The sequence below is a fragment of the Strigops habroptila genome, chromosome 5, assembly GCF_004027225.2.
Source record: "Strigops habroptila isolate Jane chromosome 5, bStrHab1.2.pri, whole genome shotgun sequence".
In the NCBI taxonomy this organism is placed as follows: domain Eukaryota; kingdom Metazoa; phylum Chordata; class Aves; order Psittaciformes; family Psittacidae; genus Strigops; species Strigops habroptila.
In genome coordinates, this window is record NC_044281.2 from 28,585,398 (window position 1) to 28,602,674 (window position 17,277).

A 17,277-nucleotide genomic window follows, 5' to 3' on the forward strand; every position below is an offset into this window, starting at 1 on the left:
TTTGTTATAAACAGGTCTTTAAAGAGGAACTGTGACAGGTAACAGTGAGTCCACTCTGTTTTATCGTGTTTGAGACACTGACATGGTAAACTATGATTTTTGATGTGAGATTATCTGCATGTTGTCTGTGCTTTGGAGAGAGGAGACTGAGGGGTGGAAGAAGAACATTTATGAAGAGTTGACCACTGTTTTCTGAATATGTTTGTCCTTTATCTTTGTCCTTTCTTAAGCAGAATCATCTCCTTCTTAAGGCTTCTCTGTACTGCAAAGGGAGCCTGTTTGTGGATGCTTCTCTGCATACTCTCTGCCGTCCTCTATGCCATGCTGTTAAAAAGCAATGAACGTTCACTGAATCGGTTTTCCTTTCAACACACTATAAAAAAACCACAGTTTCCATTCCAGACCACCTCTGCTGAGGTTAATCACCCCCTTTACAACACATTTCCTTGAGGTTCCTCCTGATTTGCTCTCAGGCCCCTGGAACAGTTCAGTCCCTCCAAGGCACTTGCTTTTTATTTTTACATATTGCATTATGTTTTACCATAGTGAGGAGCTGGTAATATAGCCATGGAGAACTAAACAAAGTAGTGAGGGTTTTCTCTAGTATTGTACTCCAGGGGTTGTTTCGCTAATGAGAGAGAAGTTTTTTCCACTGCAGGGAAATACAGCCCGAAAAGAATACCTCTGCCAAGTGGGATCCTGGTTTTCAGTAGGACTACCTGTCCTGAGAATTTTTATTTTCTTAGTTAATTTCCTAAGATGACTTTTGTTATTTATAAATACTCGGGATGAAGCTACAGGTGAAGACGACTTAACTGGTAACATAAAGTACAAAAAAGTTCAGGGCGTGACAGAAATCGCTACATTGCAAAGCAGACTTTTTCAGCACAAGACAAGATTTGAGATCGGCAGAAAGAATATGATACAAACCTATTTGTCTATGAGAAGTTAGTCAGTAACTGATTACCATCAGAGAAAGCATTCTTCAGCACGTTCATCGTGGAAATGTCCATATATGAGAATATAATGAGATCATATGAATGTAGGTTTGCATAAAATCCAGCTGTTGAGATGTTCTCAAGATACCAGCAGCCAAAAAAAGCATACCAGTGAACAAGGATGTGAATGTTTGCCAGCAGGCAGTCTGGTGAAAGGGAGAGCAAGCATAAGGATTAAGTCTATTTTGGGAGTGGGTTTGGGGTTTTTTTGCAGTTTTTCTGTATCTTTTTCTTGGACAAGTCAAATGCTTGGCAAAAGCAATAAATAAGCTCACAGGGACCTCACAGTGCATGGGATGAAGGAACAGAATAAACAAAGACGTATCAGCAGAGGAAATGTGCCATGTGAAAAAAATCGTACTGTTATTGGGCATGAAATTTTGCATCATGGGCTGACAGAGGATATAGCTAAGCATACACTTGGCAAAAATTAGAGTGTACTGTACTTCAGTCCCTTGGGACTATAAATGAGACAGAGGGAAATTAAGATTAAGTGGAAATAACTTTAGGGAACAAAAATATGGTAGAAAACCCATCGTTGTAGGGAGAGAAAATCGCCTTGCACTGAAGAGAAAGAAATGAAAGAAAATAATCTCTCTTCTAGATTTAACACCGGTGAATGATGAAATCAGTGCAAAGTTTGTGTCCTGCCTGCCTGCCCCTGGGAGAAGATTTGTGTCCATTGAAGACTGGAGGTTCCTTGGGCTGTTGTCACAAGCTTAATGTCTCCTAGGTTCTCATGACCAGAAGTTCTTGCTGCGTGAAGGCTGTTGAATATCTTATGAAAATGAGGCTTGGTTAATGATCCTTTTAGAAGAGGTACATTATTTTCACTCACTTTACTCTGGGTTGAAACAGTAGTTGGATAGATGTGGAAGCAGAATTTTGTTACCTGGAGGGGTTGATTTCCACAGAGCAGGTATGCAGCTTGTGGACTGCTCCTAAGGGAAGCAGAAGCTTGCTCTGCAACTGGTACATCTGTTTGGTCAACAGATGAAAGGCCTCTTGCAGTGGTGATTTCACCAGAATGAAGTAGATGTTGTCATTTAAAGTGTTTGATGGTAGTGATTCTTAGCACCGCATCCCTGACAGGGGATTATTACACCAATAATAATATTGTGGTTTTGTGGGCTGCATCGTTTGACGTGACTACCTTCAGGTTCCGCGCCAGTGCAATCCCCTCTCCAGTCTATTACATATCAGCTCATAGTAGTGTTTATGATACTGATTTGCAAGGGACATAAAAAAGCATGAAGTTCTCCTGTTATTGTCATAAAGGTATAATCTTTGACACTGTTTAAAAAAAATGTATCACATGGTTGATGGTATGAGGTACTGTAAAGATCAGCTCTATTTCTAATTGTACCCTCCCTGGAGAAGTTAACTAACTTATGTGTCATGGAGCAGACAACTGATCCAGCCTTCTTCAAAACAATACATTTTGTACTACACCTAAAGCCAGCAGTGAGTCAGCTACAGGAATTAACTGTCTTGTGTCATCTTGGTGCCAACATGCTAGGCTGCATTCTATTTGCCAGCATTAGGTAAGCATCTGATGGCTTCAGGCTGTTTTGCATCTGTGGCTTCAGCTTCCTGAGCAATCATCTGCAAGGAAACTGAATCAGAAAACTGAAGGAAAAGGTGGGTCACATGGAATATTAGTGAATGATGTTGTTTGTTTTGTATTTTTAACCAGTTATTAGCTCTTTTCATTTGACAGATTTCATGCATTTTATGAAGCCTGGCCATGCCTTGAAACCTCTAAGAAATATGGTACATGGTATGCCTGCCCAGTGTAGAGAAAAGAATGTCCTAACAAAGCTGGATTAACTATATTCCTGGCTAAATTAGTGACTCAGCAATAGACTCTTGACTCACAATCTTGTATTGCATACATGGTGATCTGATATTATGTGCTATACTTTGTACTACAGAAGACTGGGTCCCTTTGCTGTTGTAACTTTACGTCCACCCATTTGAGTCATATAAAAATGTGAAATAGACCTGTGAGTCCATGACAGATAATATTCTAGAAAATAATACTCACGGAGGAAGTACTTGATTATTCTCAAATTAGAATTACTCAGCTAGTGTCTTTAGCAGATCAATATTGCTAACCACACCAATTAAATGAGATAATTACTTGAAATTGGACCACCATTTTCATTCTATGAAGGAGCAGCTAATATCTAAGAAGCTATTCATCTGCTGAATAGCACTTTGCTGAGCACAAGTCATGATAAACAGCAGTAAATCAGAAGTCTTTGTTACTTAACATCTGTGCACCTTTTTCCATTAGGCAATGTACCATCCATGAATATGAAGCCTTTGAATATAGATACTATTTACCATATAAGCAACTAGTGAATCAGAGAAACAGCTGGATATAAATCCCTTTTTTGATTATTAGTCACCCTATTCTCCTTTCCTCTTAATTACCTCAAGGTTATGGACAGGTGCAAGGGAAAGAATAACTTGCCAGAAAGAGAAGCCAAGCTAATCACTTCACTGTCATCCCTCTGAAAATAACACTACATGTATTATATTAAGCCAATGTAGTAAAAATCCGAGGTTAAGACTCCTTTTAAAATGTTTGTTGGAGGAAATGGAATACTGTAGCAGGATGGCAGCAGTTTCCTTTGTTATTACAGATCACTCATATCTGTAACTGCAATTTTCTTCAAGCATACTTCTGACATGCTTCTAGGCAGAGACTGAACAAGAATGTGTGTGATTTTTTTCATCCTGCTGTCTGTGTAGTTAATCACATGGTGGAACCTGTCCAACAAGATTCTCCAACGGTACAGCTAGCTATTACTCTTTGGTACTGGCTTCTTACCTCTTTAATTCCAGCTGCAAAACTACATTAAAAGATAAATACTTTCAGAATGCCACTATTTAATAGGAGAATTTGTGGTAGTTGCCAGAGGGAAATTGTGTAATAATGAATGGGAAGAGAAGTGCCCATGAAAAGATTTCTATTATAAGTTGATCCAAGGCATGAAAAACATTATGAGTGTAAGAACAAATTAATAGATTAACAAGATTCGTGTGTACCACAAGCTCTGAAGGCAGGGCATTAATTCAGATTGTTAGATTCTTGTCCTCCACCCCTTATTTTGACATTTTTTCTAACAAGATCCTTAAAGCGTGATCAGTTCCATATGTGTTTAAGGGAGGAGGCTGATGGTGGTTACACCTGCTAGTAGTTTGCTCCATCTGCATGGATATCCTAGTGTTAAGGATGAAACAAGAGCAAGAATAGCAGATCAATATTGCTGAAATAACCTGAAAGAAAGTCCTTGCAGGAAATCAGGGTAGCATGGATGCTGTTTCTAAAGCCAGATTTTAGGACATTCTCCCTTGATTTAAGAGACCAGCTGGCTCTAAGTGTATTAAAATATCTCTTAAAATACTCTGTTCAGATGTAGTAAAATGCTTTAAATTATCTGTCCCAACTGTTCTTTAATTCAGACCCACTACTGGAACTCATTGTGAGAATAACAGAAATATTATTTCTTAATTCAGATATTCATCTATGTAATTTTGCATTTTTATTTCTTCAAGTGCTTTCTGTACTTTTCCTTCTTGGATACCACTTTTCACCATCTACACAATAACAAAAAGATAATTTTCTCTTTCACAATGGTGACTATCTAAGGTCTCTTCTAATTAACATTGAGAAAAGAGGAAATAGAAGATTAGGGAATTAAAAAAGTGGAAGGGGAACAGAGAGCTTATTGCATGTGTTCAAGGAGTAAGAAGCATCAGAAGTGCGGATAGAGGAGTCATGTGAATAGTCAGGATGCTATAAATAATTCCAAGGTAATCTCTTTTCTTTAAACTGTCATTACGAAAGTGAATTAGGAGAACCCGATAGGACAAGAGTCTGTGGTTTGAATTTAGAAGAAGTAATTATACCAGTCCAGGGTGCAGAAAGTGTTCTGATGCTGTTAGATACTAAGACCAGGAAACAGCCACTGGGAGGGACTTGGTTGTACAACCTTGACGGAGCCAGTGGAAAGAGTGCGTAGGACTGGGCAGACATGAGGCAAGGTGTTCAGGAGTAGCTCAGCAGGGAGGCAGGGGAAGGAAGGCAAGGACCAGGCTGGCTAACACAGGTAAACATCACCTGGCAGCCAGGGAGCTGCCTCATGGGTGGCCGGTGAAGTGATCTATTTCTGTCTGCATGGCCAAGAGGTTATCCTGGAGCTGCTCTGTCTCTGGTTCTCTGAACCCTCTCTTCGGTTCAGGCACCTCCTTCATTTCGCTCTTCCCACAGTAGCACTTGTCAAAAACTGAGGGCCAGGCTGAGTACAGCCCAGGTGAGCCGATCTCATGCACAAGGTGAACTGCAACTGAGAGTTCCGTGTGTTAATTAGATGCAGCGGGAAGGGAGGGAAGAGGATTTAGATCAATGATTGTCTAGTCCAAAGTAACAGACCCTGAACTGTTATGTACTTGACCTTGAGCATGCTTAGGCTGGAGGGGAAGCAGAGGAGTTCACATAAGTGCTGATTTTAAGAGGGGCTGGTGCAGCGAAGCATTTATTAATGATCAGCAGAAACTACCATCTCTTCTTCACTGCTGTTGGATGTCTAAGCAGTGACATCTCAAACATCTTTGAAGGCTTTCTAAGCCTCGGAAACCATCATGTAGTAGTTACCTACAGACTGCAGCAAATCAGAATCCATTTGAGAGTAAGTCTTTCAAAAGAAGGGGAAAAAAAAAGCTAATTGTGTTCCAGCTCGTGCTCACCTGCCATTTGAATGCTTGGTGATCTTTGTTAGTGAAAATAAATTTAGTGATTACAGTAGTACTTTGACATGATACTGTGCCGCTGTGATGTTCTAATGCCGTCTGAAATAGCGGAAGGTGAAGCTGCTGATCACAGTTACTGTGCTCTGTGCAGACAAACTACCACACATTTTCGGGGATTCGCTGTATGGGCTTCAGCCAGTGCACTTTTCCTCTACTGCGAACATAACCGCATGACCAGTGCTTTAGACCCAGGAGGACAAAAAGCTTGGAGTTCATAATAACATAAGGTATCTCATGTTACCCTAAGATATCTAGATACAGTCTTTACTAATTAATATAATAATGAGGTATATTTGAATAGATTATTGGATACTTTCATGCATCTGTAATGCTAATTTATTGTCTCTGCATGAAATTGAGAGGAGCAGGATATCACAGAGCTAAATATCCCAAATAGCAACGCAAAATGTTTTGCTGCTTCTATCAGTTATTTAGTCTCAATAGCAGAGAGTGTGCATTTTTTTGTAACAGCAAAGCAGCTGTTATGCTGGAGTTCCAAGTTTTTGCTCAGCTGCTGAAATGTATTGGTTCAGCATCTTAGAATTAGACCACTTATGGATATAAATATTGTTTTGGGAGATAATTTTTGAACCTCTAATGTAAAGATTTACTATTTGTCTTGAGAAATATCCTTTCTGCGAAATGTTTACCTGACAAGCAGATCCAGTCTGTCCCACATAGTAACTTTACACGAAGTGTACCCAGACTTCCCTCTAGCCTCTTGTACCAGCAAATACGTTCTTTGAATTGATGCCTGTACTTTCTCTCAGCTGCAACAAAATATAGCTTGAGGAAGCTAGATCTGTTTCAACTGATTTCAATCTACCTGATCAATCTTTCCTCAGCTTCCTAAAGATGGCAAATGGGAAATGCGACATTTCGCTGCCATGGGTCAGCTGCTATCTAACAAATGGAAACGCTGGGGGCTGAAACTCCAGTCTGCTCTATAAATGTTGAGATGGAAGTTAAATTAGTATGCTAAATTAGAAGGAAATGTGAAACTTTTTGGTGTCTACTCCTGCTTTGTCTTTTTTTAAATTGGTGATTCTTTTTGAATTGTCTATATTCATCCATACTGATTATTACAGTGGTTTACCACCACATTTTCATTGACACATTGCATAATCCTAAATTATCATCTTGGTTTTCTGTGTTGATATTCTCCTAACAACTGAACAACTTCTATTGTTTTTCTTGGCTTAACCGCAGACTGTCTCCACCCTCTTCTGCAACTGATCAAATTCTGCAAAAAATTCTCTGCTTTGAACAGACTATCGGTTCCCACCCATGCTGTTCTCACTGAGGTTGGAAATGTTATTAATTTTATTTAGTGTGGGGAAAAAACTTGGCTAACCCTTCAAAACCATCTTTTAAGTTCTGTAATTCAATGAAGTCTTTATTTACAATGGTAATAGCTATTTTTCCCCGTGCTGTCCAAACTGAGTTCTCTCTGGTTACAAAAGAATGAAGCACTGTTTTCCATTTTCACAGCAAAATGGTCCTATTTTATTTTTCAGTTTGGGGAGAAAACAGCATAACCTTATTTAGAAGGTTTTCTAGAAAAAAGAAGCAGCTGTTAATTCCCACATGCTATCTTAACGGCTTTTGCGCCAGGGACTGAGGGAGGAAGGCAGGCAGCCATATACAATCTGATGATTGTAAAACTGTTACTCTGAGACTTAGATTTTCCTCTTCTTTCCAGTCCTGATCCTTGATTCCACACACTAGCACATGAGCACTGAATTTCATTTCTGTCCCTTGATTAAAGGGGTGTTTCTCTTCTTTGGACTCAAAATTATCTAAGTAGAATATTGTAGGATGATCTGTATAAAACCACTCCTCACAAATTGTCGTTTCAGGTGTTTACAGTGCCCCTGATAGAAGCTGGTTTTACTGAGGTCTCTGTTAGGTATGCCTAAAGCTGTGCTGATATGAATGATGGTTTCCTTGCACAAACACAGGAAGTGTGAGTGGTGGCGGCATGGAAGATGTAAATGAAACCCTTGGAAAGCTATACAAAACTGAGGCATTGGCTTTTTTTCCTGAAGACCCACCAAAGAGCAGCTGGGAGGAGGTAAGAAACTCTTAACTAGAAAAGAAATGTGATCTGGGGAAGACCTGAAACTTAGTGTCATCCTTGACAGTTTCACGGCAATTGTGTTGGGTTTCACTTGACCGTACCAGCAATGTAATTACATGTTACCTATCCAGCTCTCACCCCCCGCCTCATATAAAAGCAAAAGATCCAAGGTGAAAAGTAGTTTTTCTTTCCCGCGGTCGTTGTGGTGTTTTTCAAAGCACAGTGAACAAGTGTGGAAGTGGCTATATTAAATTATTCCAGATCATGGTTTAAGAGAAGCAGAAAATGGTTATTTGAAGAGTTTGGCTTATTTGGAAGTTAGATACTGAGTCTCCAAATAAGCTACATGTCAGATCACATCAACGCAAAATGCAGAGAAAAGTCAAACACATTCTATCCCAGGACATCTACTTTGTTGTTCACATGTTAATTCTTTGGTTAGTCTTATGGTCCATATTTTTAAATCTTCAGCCAGTTAGTGGACTGATCCCTAGATATATAGATAACTTGTTCATTTTCCATATGATTGACCCAAGATTTATTAATCTTGACCCTGTTCATATACATAATGAAAATAATGTATTTCAGTCTGTTAGCTGAAAGGCATTTGGCTTTTCAAAGCTAAGAGCCAAGAGTGAGATTATATGTGAAAGGTTTGTAGGATCAGTTATTAAAAGGTGATACGCTAGAGAAGTTTTTTGCTGATTAAGTGCAAAATTGGAGAGAAATGAGAGCATCCTGGGAGTTTCAACTGCAACACACAAAAATCCCTTGCAGACAGTTGTTTCAGATGCATGCAATCTGAAAAATTTAATGACAGAAGATGGTATCGGGGAAATAACTAATAGGATGCAGCTTTTATAGCCAATTAATTCAAATGCATAACTGGTCTACCATGGTCAGTGTGCTTTTTGATGTAAATTAAGTAGATGGTACCATAGGGGTTGGATTCCTCCCCACACTTGACCAGATGGTCTCAGTGGCAGTGGGAGGAAGGCCGTGTAATACCTTGCTGCTCTGACTTCTCCTGTTTACATCCATCTTCTCAGTTGTGGAGCTCTTCTAACAATTACAAAACTCTGCTTGGAAAAAAATCTCTGAAAAGGCAATGAAATCAGGAAGGAGCTCTAAGTACCATCATACAGTTTTTGTAATAGCTGTTAATCTGTGAGTTAATCTAGTTCAAGTATATTAAACCTTGAAACAAAAAGCATAAAATATGTACGTAAGTGCATCCCCTGCATAAGTATTTTAATGTGAGACTGCCCCTAAAAAATGCCATTTACAGGGGTATTGCCTTCTGCTGAAGAGTTCTGGTTCTCAGGCAGCAGCAGCAGATGTGTCAACTTCTGCTAATAATTGCATTAGTAAAGACAAAGGAAATAAGAATTTCCGGGAGGAGGAAGTAGGAGACTAGATTAACTTCTTACATGAAGGTGGCTGCATTATTTAAAGGATTCAAGTGACAACAAAGGGAGATGTCTGAGAGAACACAGACAGATACTATAAAAACAGTGCCTATGAAAGGTGACAAAATCCAATTGCTTTAGAAAGAGAAAGCAGGATTGCTGTACAGCCATCCTCTCCGTGTACACAGACAGGGAAGGTGGATACACGAATTGGCAGACAAAGTGAAAGACACTTATAAGGACAATGAAATTTGACAGGCAAGAATGAAAGGAAGGTACATCTAATATTAGCGTGTGTTTAACTATTCCTCTCTCATTAAGGAAATAACCAGTTCAGAAAACGGTCATAGTTAACTTACAGCAATTAACAGTGGTGCAGTACCTTCTAAAACACTGCACAGTCAGCATTTCCAGCACACACTTAGTTAAGGACTTTGAATGAATGTTTGACTAGGGCCTAAATCTACAGCAGAAATTTCCAAGTATCCTTTTTCCCTACTGGGCTGCTTGTTTGGGAGTGTTTTAGAAGGACTACAATTCGATGCTTCATGTACTTCTGTCCGGAAACGTCTTGGTGAATTTGTTTCCAACTGCTTGCTCAAATGGCCCCAGAAATCTTTTCACCGGTATTGTGTGGTTTACAAGTGCTGACCACAGATGAGGACCTCATTATACAAGGAACTGACATCATGCCAAGACTTGAGCGCATCAGTCTGGGCTCCCAGACACCTGAAAGTGAGGCATTATGATTTCTACTATGTTTAAGTTCCCATTCCTGCCCAACATTGCACTTTGGACGTGTTATGAGCGAAATAATAACTCCAGGTGCCTTCTCTCTGTGCTTCAAGGCACCAGCAAAGTTGGCTTGAACTCTGCTCTGCAAGTGCTGGCAGCAGCCAACTGCATCTGCAAATGTGGCACTGCCTTTGCTAGCACTCTCTCAGGGCAAAGAAGAACAGATTTAGATGTTTGGGGGTTTTTTATATCTGTTCCTCAGTCTTTGCTCTAGATCTTCTATCTGTATGTTCTGGATCTCTCTGGTTTTTTGCTACAGGAACTTATGCCAACAGAATACCCAAATGAAGTAATCGGTCTCCTCTGTGCCTCAGTCGAAAAGCCCCGTGTCCCTTAGTGCTGCCTTAAAGGATCCTTGCAAGTGACTCAACCACCACAAAAAAGGCATCCCTTTCTTACTGCTTCTGCCTACCCAAGTGCATGCCATTAAATTGTGGGCCCTACAGCAGGTCTAGATCATGCTTCACAGATAAGCAGTAAGTAACTAAAGCTTCAAGTGTCCTGCTAACAGTGTCACCCAAGTATAATCCAGGCCCTGACTCAAACTGACAAGGACAGGTTGGCCTCTGGAATAATCTCTTTAAATAGCAGCAGCCACCTCTCTCGAAGGCACTTCCCTCCCCCAGCCAGCGCTGGAGAGCTGCTTACAGCACTGCTGCCCACTATTTCCCACCGGGCATTGCAGGGCTGGCACTGCTCACAGGCAAGTGTGTCCCCTGCCCGCAGCCTCCTAGCTTTGCTTCGCACCAGGAATTGCAATGAATTTTGCAGCACAGTTTCTCTACTCCAGGGTGCTAAAAACCAGAACTCCCAGGGACCGCTCCAGGGAAGATGAAGAGTACGACCCTTTCTGGCAAAGGTTGGAGAACATTGCTGTCTGACTTAGAGCTAGAGTGCTCCTTTCTCCCCCTCAGGGGTCATGGTCAGCCCTCGGGGTCCATCCAGACCCATGGACATGACAACCCCTGGATCCCTCCTGCCTCCCTATGGTGTCGTAGTTGGAGTTTTGCTTCGCCTCGTTGTTTATTTAGTCGCTGTGCTGTATAGGTAATGCTTTCTTTTTCCTTTCCTTATTTTCTAAAAAAAAAGAAATTGTAATTTTCCAATATTTTCCAGGGTTCTGTGGGTCTGAGTTGCTCTTGGAGTCATCCACTAGAAGCAGTGGATATTCGAATACTTTAAGCCCATGGAATTCAGTTTTTTTATTTCTACATTAGTATGATATTAGAAATAACCCTAGACAAGCCGATGGACTGCTCAAAATTTATCTTGGGATAGCCTGTGTCATATCCTGTTATTACAGGTGTTCTGCAGTTTTCTCTGTTATGGTGCTTATGGTATTCCTGAATTTCTCTTTTCAGGCTTGGATGGTGCAGATTGAATTTAGCAGATGCCTAGTGCCCTTGCATAGCACCAGATGGGAGGGTGCACCCATATGGCATGGTTGTGTTTGCACAACCTTGCTTTTAACCTTTTCCATGGTTGTTTTCTCCCCCAATTTTATTATCTGGGCACTGCTTGCAAGATCACAGCGTGGTGTTGCCAGATGTGGTATAAACAAGGGGCAATTCTCATTTTATGCATCCTGCCAATAGTTGCAGATGTTGGTATCAGTGCTCTCAATGCTGTTAATAAGCCCTCATGGAACACCAAAGGGGAAGACAAAATCCCAGTTCTGCATTGAAAAAATTACTTGCCTAAAGTCACGCATGATGTGATGCGTTCTGCAGCAAACTAAGAATCTTAAGCCACTCTTTTCATCTCAAGACCACTCTTCTCTCTGGGTTATGCTATTTGTTCTTCATTACAAATGAATTATAGAGATGTGTTAATCACCAGAGAATCTCTAAACTCAGAATACATTTAACTTAAAGAGGAAAAACGTTTAATTACTTGAAGAGTTTTAACTGCCAGATTGTGTGCAGTGTTTGATAGTGATCATTTGACATACACAGCTGTGAATGCCTGTAAGAACTGCTCAATGGTGGGCGTTTGAGGGACACTGGATGGTGTTGAAGCAGAGGTAGCCAAGAGGGGTCACCTTCTGAGTTCTTCCTGCATTCAGATTACTTTGTCATGTTATCTTTTTAGCAGCTGACATGCAGTTGCCATTGCCAACAGTAAGCAATGACATTTCCACAGTGTGTGAAGAAGACTGGCAACGGATTATGACCGCAGATGAAGGCAGATATAGTACTAAGCTCAGGCTCTAGTAAATCTGACTTACTGAAAGTAAGGAGATATTTTATCAGAAGTGATACTGTAGCTTGATTGTTCCCTGCATGAGCCTAAGCTTTCTTTGCATTTGTGGCTGGTGCAGCATCACGTGGTTTTGTCAGACCTGTATATGGTGAGTAGAGTTATAAACATCTGCTCTATTTCAAGGCTTGGTTATTATGTACCTATCTAGGCTGAATGGCCACAGTGCATACACCTCCAAACTTTTGTGTCATACAGGCTAGTAACTAAGCCTGATCTCTTTTGTCTTAAAGACACTCTCATAAGTAGCCCTTCTACGAACTTCCTGCAGAAGTCTTAGGCAAGTGACTCGATCTGTCTGTGCCCCAGTTTCTATCAATAAAGTTGAGCTAATATTTCCTGAATTTGTCTTTCTGTTTAGGGGAAGATGTTGGAGATTCCTATATGATTTAGGAACAATGACTCTGTGTAGGATTTGGGTATTTAAATGTCAGAGATGCATTTTAAATTTCCACCCATAATTGCCGCTGGTTGAAGTGATACAGTCTCAAATGTGTGTTTCGAAGTACTAGTGTTATACAAAATAATAATTCGAGGAAGTGACGTTTGAGTGCAGTGTTGTCTTTGATCTGTTTTAACTGTATTGTGAGAGTGATCCAGAATGTTCTTTCCTCATGCTGGGGGACTTGTCACCCTGTAGTGCTGCAGAGGACATTCACACACTATCTAGTGCAGTAATCTAGAATTACTAGCAGTGAAGATGATCTCTATTATGATGTTTCTTGCAATTTGTATGTCAGCAAGCCTCAATTTTTACATCATTGATCTTTCATAAAGCTGTTGAGATGTTTTGAAGAATTGCTTTTATTGCAGCATTTGGATGTGTTTGGGGAGGAGGGTAGAAGAGGTAGAAGAGGAGTTGGGATGGAACAGGAATACTTAGGTGCTGCTGGGAAAGGAGATTGCAACAAACGGGGTGAGTATTAGAGGCGTGTGGAAGGCTCAGGCATCCAGAAGGGTCAGAGGAGACAGGGCTGGAGACATGGAATAAGAAGGATTAATGGAGCTGGGGTGGTTCAGGGTAAAAGAGGGATTTAGATGAGGGAAAGGGCCCTCTGTCATATGCAGGGATTACCACTTTCTCACTCTCTTGAGAGGAGATCCCAGCCTTAGTCACATCTCAGTCATAAGCCAGGCAGACTGGTACCTCCCTCAGGCTGCTCCTCCTGCATCACCCTCCCCTCTCCCAGTATATGACCCACCTCTGTTCAACACTTTGGGAAATGAAGCAGAAGTGACTTTAAAGGGGTCACTTTCTGCTGTAATAAATACTCCAAACTTGCAGGCATAAGATCTGATCCTATTTAACCAGAAAGCAGATGACAAATATGCCTAAAACTGTATCTTACCAATGTCTGTTGCGTGGTGTGCTCCAGGAAGATGTTCAGGGAGCCTGAAGATGATGGCAGCATATAGGGTTTGGGCTTAAGAAACCCAGAACATTAAAAAAAAATGAAAGAAAAAGTTACGCATCGAGAACACATGTGTGTGTGCAGATAATTAACTTAACTTGCAGGCTAGCCCCAGTTCATTGGGATGGTTTGAAGTGGTATTCAAGCTTAACACTTTGCCAGTTTGCACCATGTTACTGGTCAGTCCAAGCTGGACACTGGAGTTTGAAATTTTTGTCATGGTGTAGATCTGTAAGGATGCTAAATACTCTACAGATCTTGTACCATACTGTGAGCCCCTCTTCATGGTGAGTGCGTACCGTTGTGAATGCAGATGATAAAAAACTGCCCCAGAAATGACAAAGAAATGCTGAATTTTCAGTCTTATACTACAATTTCTTTGTTTCCTTTTGTGACACTTGAATTTCTGTCTTGAAGCAGCACAGTAACATGGGATTGTATATCCATAATTCCAACTTCATTTCTGCCTCAAAATGTGGTGTTGTGACTCATCTTGTAAGAGGTGTAAAAGCTACCAAATGGGCCGAATGCTGATACTGGGTATGTCTGCAAATCAAAATGGCAGACCAAGGAGCAGTCTACCCCCGTGTCTTCTCTGTAGGGTGGTGGCCAGTAACAAGAACTTGGAGAAACATAAAATCCACCTAAGATGCTTTCTCTCATATGTTTTCATGGTGTCTGCCAAATAGGTGTTTAGGGGCTTTCGGAATCATGGGTTGCTTCTTAAATGTGTTTATTGATCTCTATTAGACCTGCTTCCATATAGTTGCCCAGTTTTTTTAGGAAGCCATTTATACCATTGTCATAGCATCCTGTGGCAATGAGTTCTGTGAGCTAATTATTTTTTGTAAGAAGGGAATTTTTAAATTTTCTATCTGATGCTTTCATATGACCTCCCCCTAACATTTATGCTGGGAGAAACAGCAACTAATCCTTCCCAGTCTGCTATTTACTGGACATCTGTGACTTTGTGGTTTTTTTGCTCCTTTGGTTTTAGAAGCTGAAGAGGTCCAGTATACAAGTTTAATCTGTTTAGTCTGTTTCATGGATCCTGAGGAAGGCAGTCTGTGTGTGCTTCATCTGAAGGGGACATGAAATTGTCCCATCATCGCAGTAAAGCTGTGTTGGTATTTCTTTTTCCTTGTAATGAAGGCAACAATTGTCATCTTCAGGCATAGTATGCACTACTACTGCATTTTATCATCCCAAAATTATTTTTGTTGAGTTTATTAATTTATTAGTTGACTAATATTACTATTTTTCCAAATGTGTTTTCCCCAGTGTTATTTAACTTGGTGAAAATTATCAGTATATTAAAAGAAGAAGAAAAAAGTCCTGGAAATCTGAAAAATTATTCAATAAGAGTTGCTGCTTTTTATCATTCTAAGAGTACATTTCAGCACACACTCTCTTTGCATTGGCTTTGAGACTTTCAGCTATGTAAAGCTATCTGCTTAAACAAAAGGTACTTTTTCCAGTTCCTTAATTATTCAGGGAATGTCTGCATATGAATATTCTCTTTTATTTTTTGCAGTTATGCTGAGGAGCTGCTCTTGAAAAAGTAGGTTTATAAACTGTATTTTCATGTTTGCTTTTACTAATCACATTAAAGGTAAAATGTCGTAATTTATAAGCATGTAACAAAGCTTGCCAGTTGGATATTTGCTTTATGGCTGGAAATAAACAGACTTTTTAATGAAAACTTGCCTAGACGAACTCCAAAACCAGAAAAGCAATCCTTTTGAAAGGAGCAATGTTTTATAATGCTTGGCTTTGTATTTATATTGGCTCAGAGTGGTGGGCATGATTGCTAGAATAGGAGCCATGTTTTGTTACTGTGCATGAGAAGTCATGTGCTGTCCTTCTGTGAGCACTTGTATGCTTTGCTGCCTTCTTTGACTGTTCCTGCAAAAGAAATCTAAATCAAACATGAACAGTGTTTGAGGAGAGAAATGCATATGATCCAACAAGGTTACTAGCTGCCTGTTTCTGATGGATTATCAGACCTCAACCCACTGATTACCTTGGGAGTTTGAGAGCTGTCAGTGCATCTGTGGCACACCTGGGTGGATTCAATAGGGAAAAATGTCCTTTGCTAATGTAAACGAAAAATGTGTACATAGAAGAATAAAAAGCCATCTGAAGTAAATATATGTAATGCATACATATACAATAGCATGATGATAACCCTTTGTTAATGAAGCTGCTGCGCTTTCAGATGCGAATGGACGATAGTTTCCATATTAAATGTTGAGATGGTAATGTTTCAGATGTCTTTAAACCTATCTCAAGCTTGAAAAGCCTATGCATATTTTACAGCTGGGTTGAGTTTTGTTCTTTTATTCTAATGGTCATAAGGTGGTGTCTCCATCAGGGTCCTGATACTCACTATTCATGAAAGCGGTGCTGCAGATTAAGGACTGAGAATCTGATTTACTTCCCTCCTTTGTTCTGCCAGAAAAAAAAAAAAAAGGAAATCTAAGACTAGGGCCAAAAATCAGCATCCCATTTTGGTCTTTATATTTGCAGATAAAAATAGTCGATGGCACTAGTGTTGTGAAGGGTTACACTGCAGTTTGTACTATCTAGGAGAATCTTGCTTCATCAGTGGACTTCTGGTGGTCATCTTTGGCTGGGTTTTTTTTGTTTGTTTAAGTTTTTTGAATGAACTTTGTAGTTGATTGCAACAGATGCAAGGAAAAAGCATGAATTTGTCTGCTTTCTCAAGTGCCACTCAGTAAAACAAAAATATGGAAGATGGCTTTTTTGGGGGGGGGAGGTAGGAAATGAGCACTTAACAGCTATGTGGCCTCTTAGATGATGATAACTGTTATTTATGCTAGGGGCTATGCTGTAATAAGTTGAAGGGAAGACAGTCCGATCCGATTCTTATCTTTGCATTAAGCAAACACTGGAAGCTTAGCATCTTTATGAAGTGTTCCAACCCTCTAACCTCAAAGCAACAGAAATGCAGAAAAGTATGGAATAGAACATTTTGATAAGCTACTTCATATGAAGACAGAATGCCTGATGTTTGGGTGTATGAGCTTAAAGACATGGTGTTGCGAAAATATTTGAAATCACAAGTTTCACCATTAACAAGTTACAAATGTGTAAATACTTTACCTTAGAAAATTAGTGCTGATGTCATTAATTTTGGAGAGAGAAGATCTTGCTACAAAAAATGTCCTTTTTTGTCTCCTGTGAGGTTATACAGAATGATAACCTGATGCTACTGTTATATTACTTGATTCAAGTAACAACCTTTTATATTGTCCATATTGTTACGTGAAGGCCTCAGTGGAACAACTGGAAGTGTAATAGGAAGCAGAGATACTAGCACAGATTATTAGGACCACAAAGAAAAGGGATGACACTGCCAAAAGTGGGGCAAATTGCTCAAAAAGCAAATATTTCTAAATGATTTTATTAAAAATTTCTACAATGCATGTTACAGTGCTGATTGCTGCTGTAAAACCAACCCTACTGATGGATAACTGCAT

At 40.0% G+C, this 17,277-nt stretch overlaps 1 protein-coding gene across 2 annotated transcripts in view; it reads left to right on the top strand.

Annotated features, from left to right (window-relative positions):
• Positions 1–7,417: 7,417 nt before the first annotated feature.
• LOC115608888 (putative threonine dehydratase) overlaps positions 7,418–17,277 on the top strand; it is a 32,559-nt gene continuing 22,699 nt past the window's right edge. The window contains exons 1-2 of one of the 2 annotated variants that reach the window (XM_030488371.1): positions 10,406–11,150; positions 15,309–15,335. In XM_030488371.1, coding sequence (XP_030344231.1) covers positions 11,023–11,150; positions 15,309–15,335 — 155 coding nt within the window. In that variant the 5' untranslated portion in view covers positions 10,406–11,022. Of the gene's footprint in view, positions 7,894–10,405; positions 11,151–15,308; positions 15,336–17,277 lie in introns of those variants that run through there. The other variant, XM_030488370.1, reaches the window with a different exon arrangement.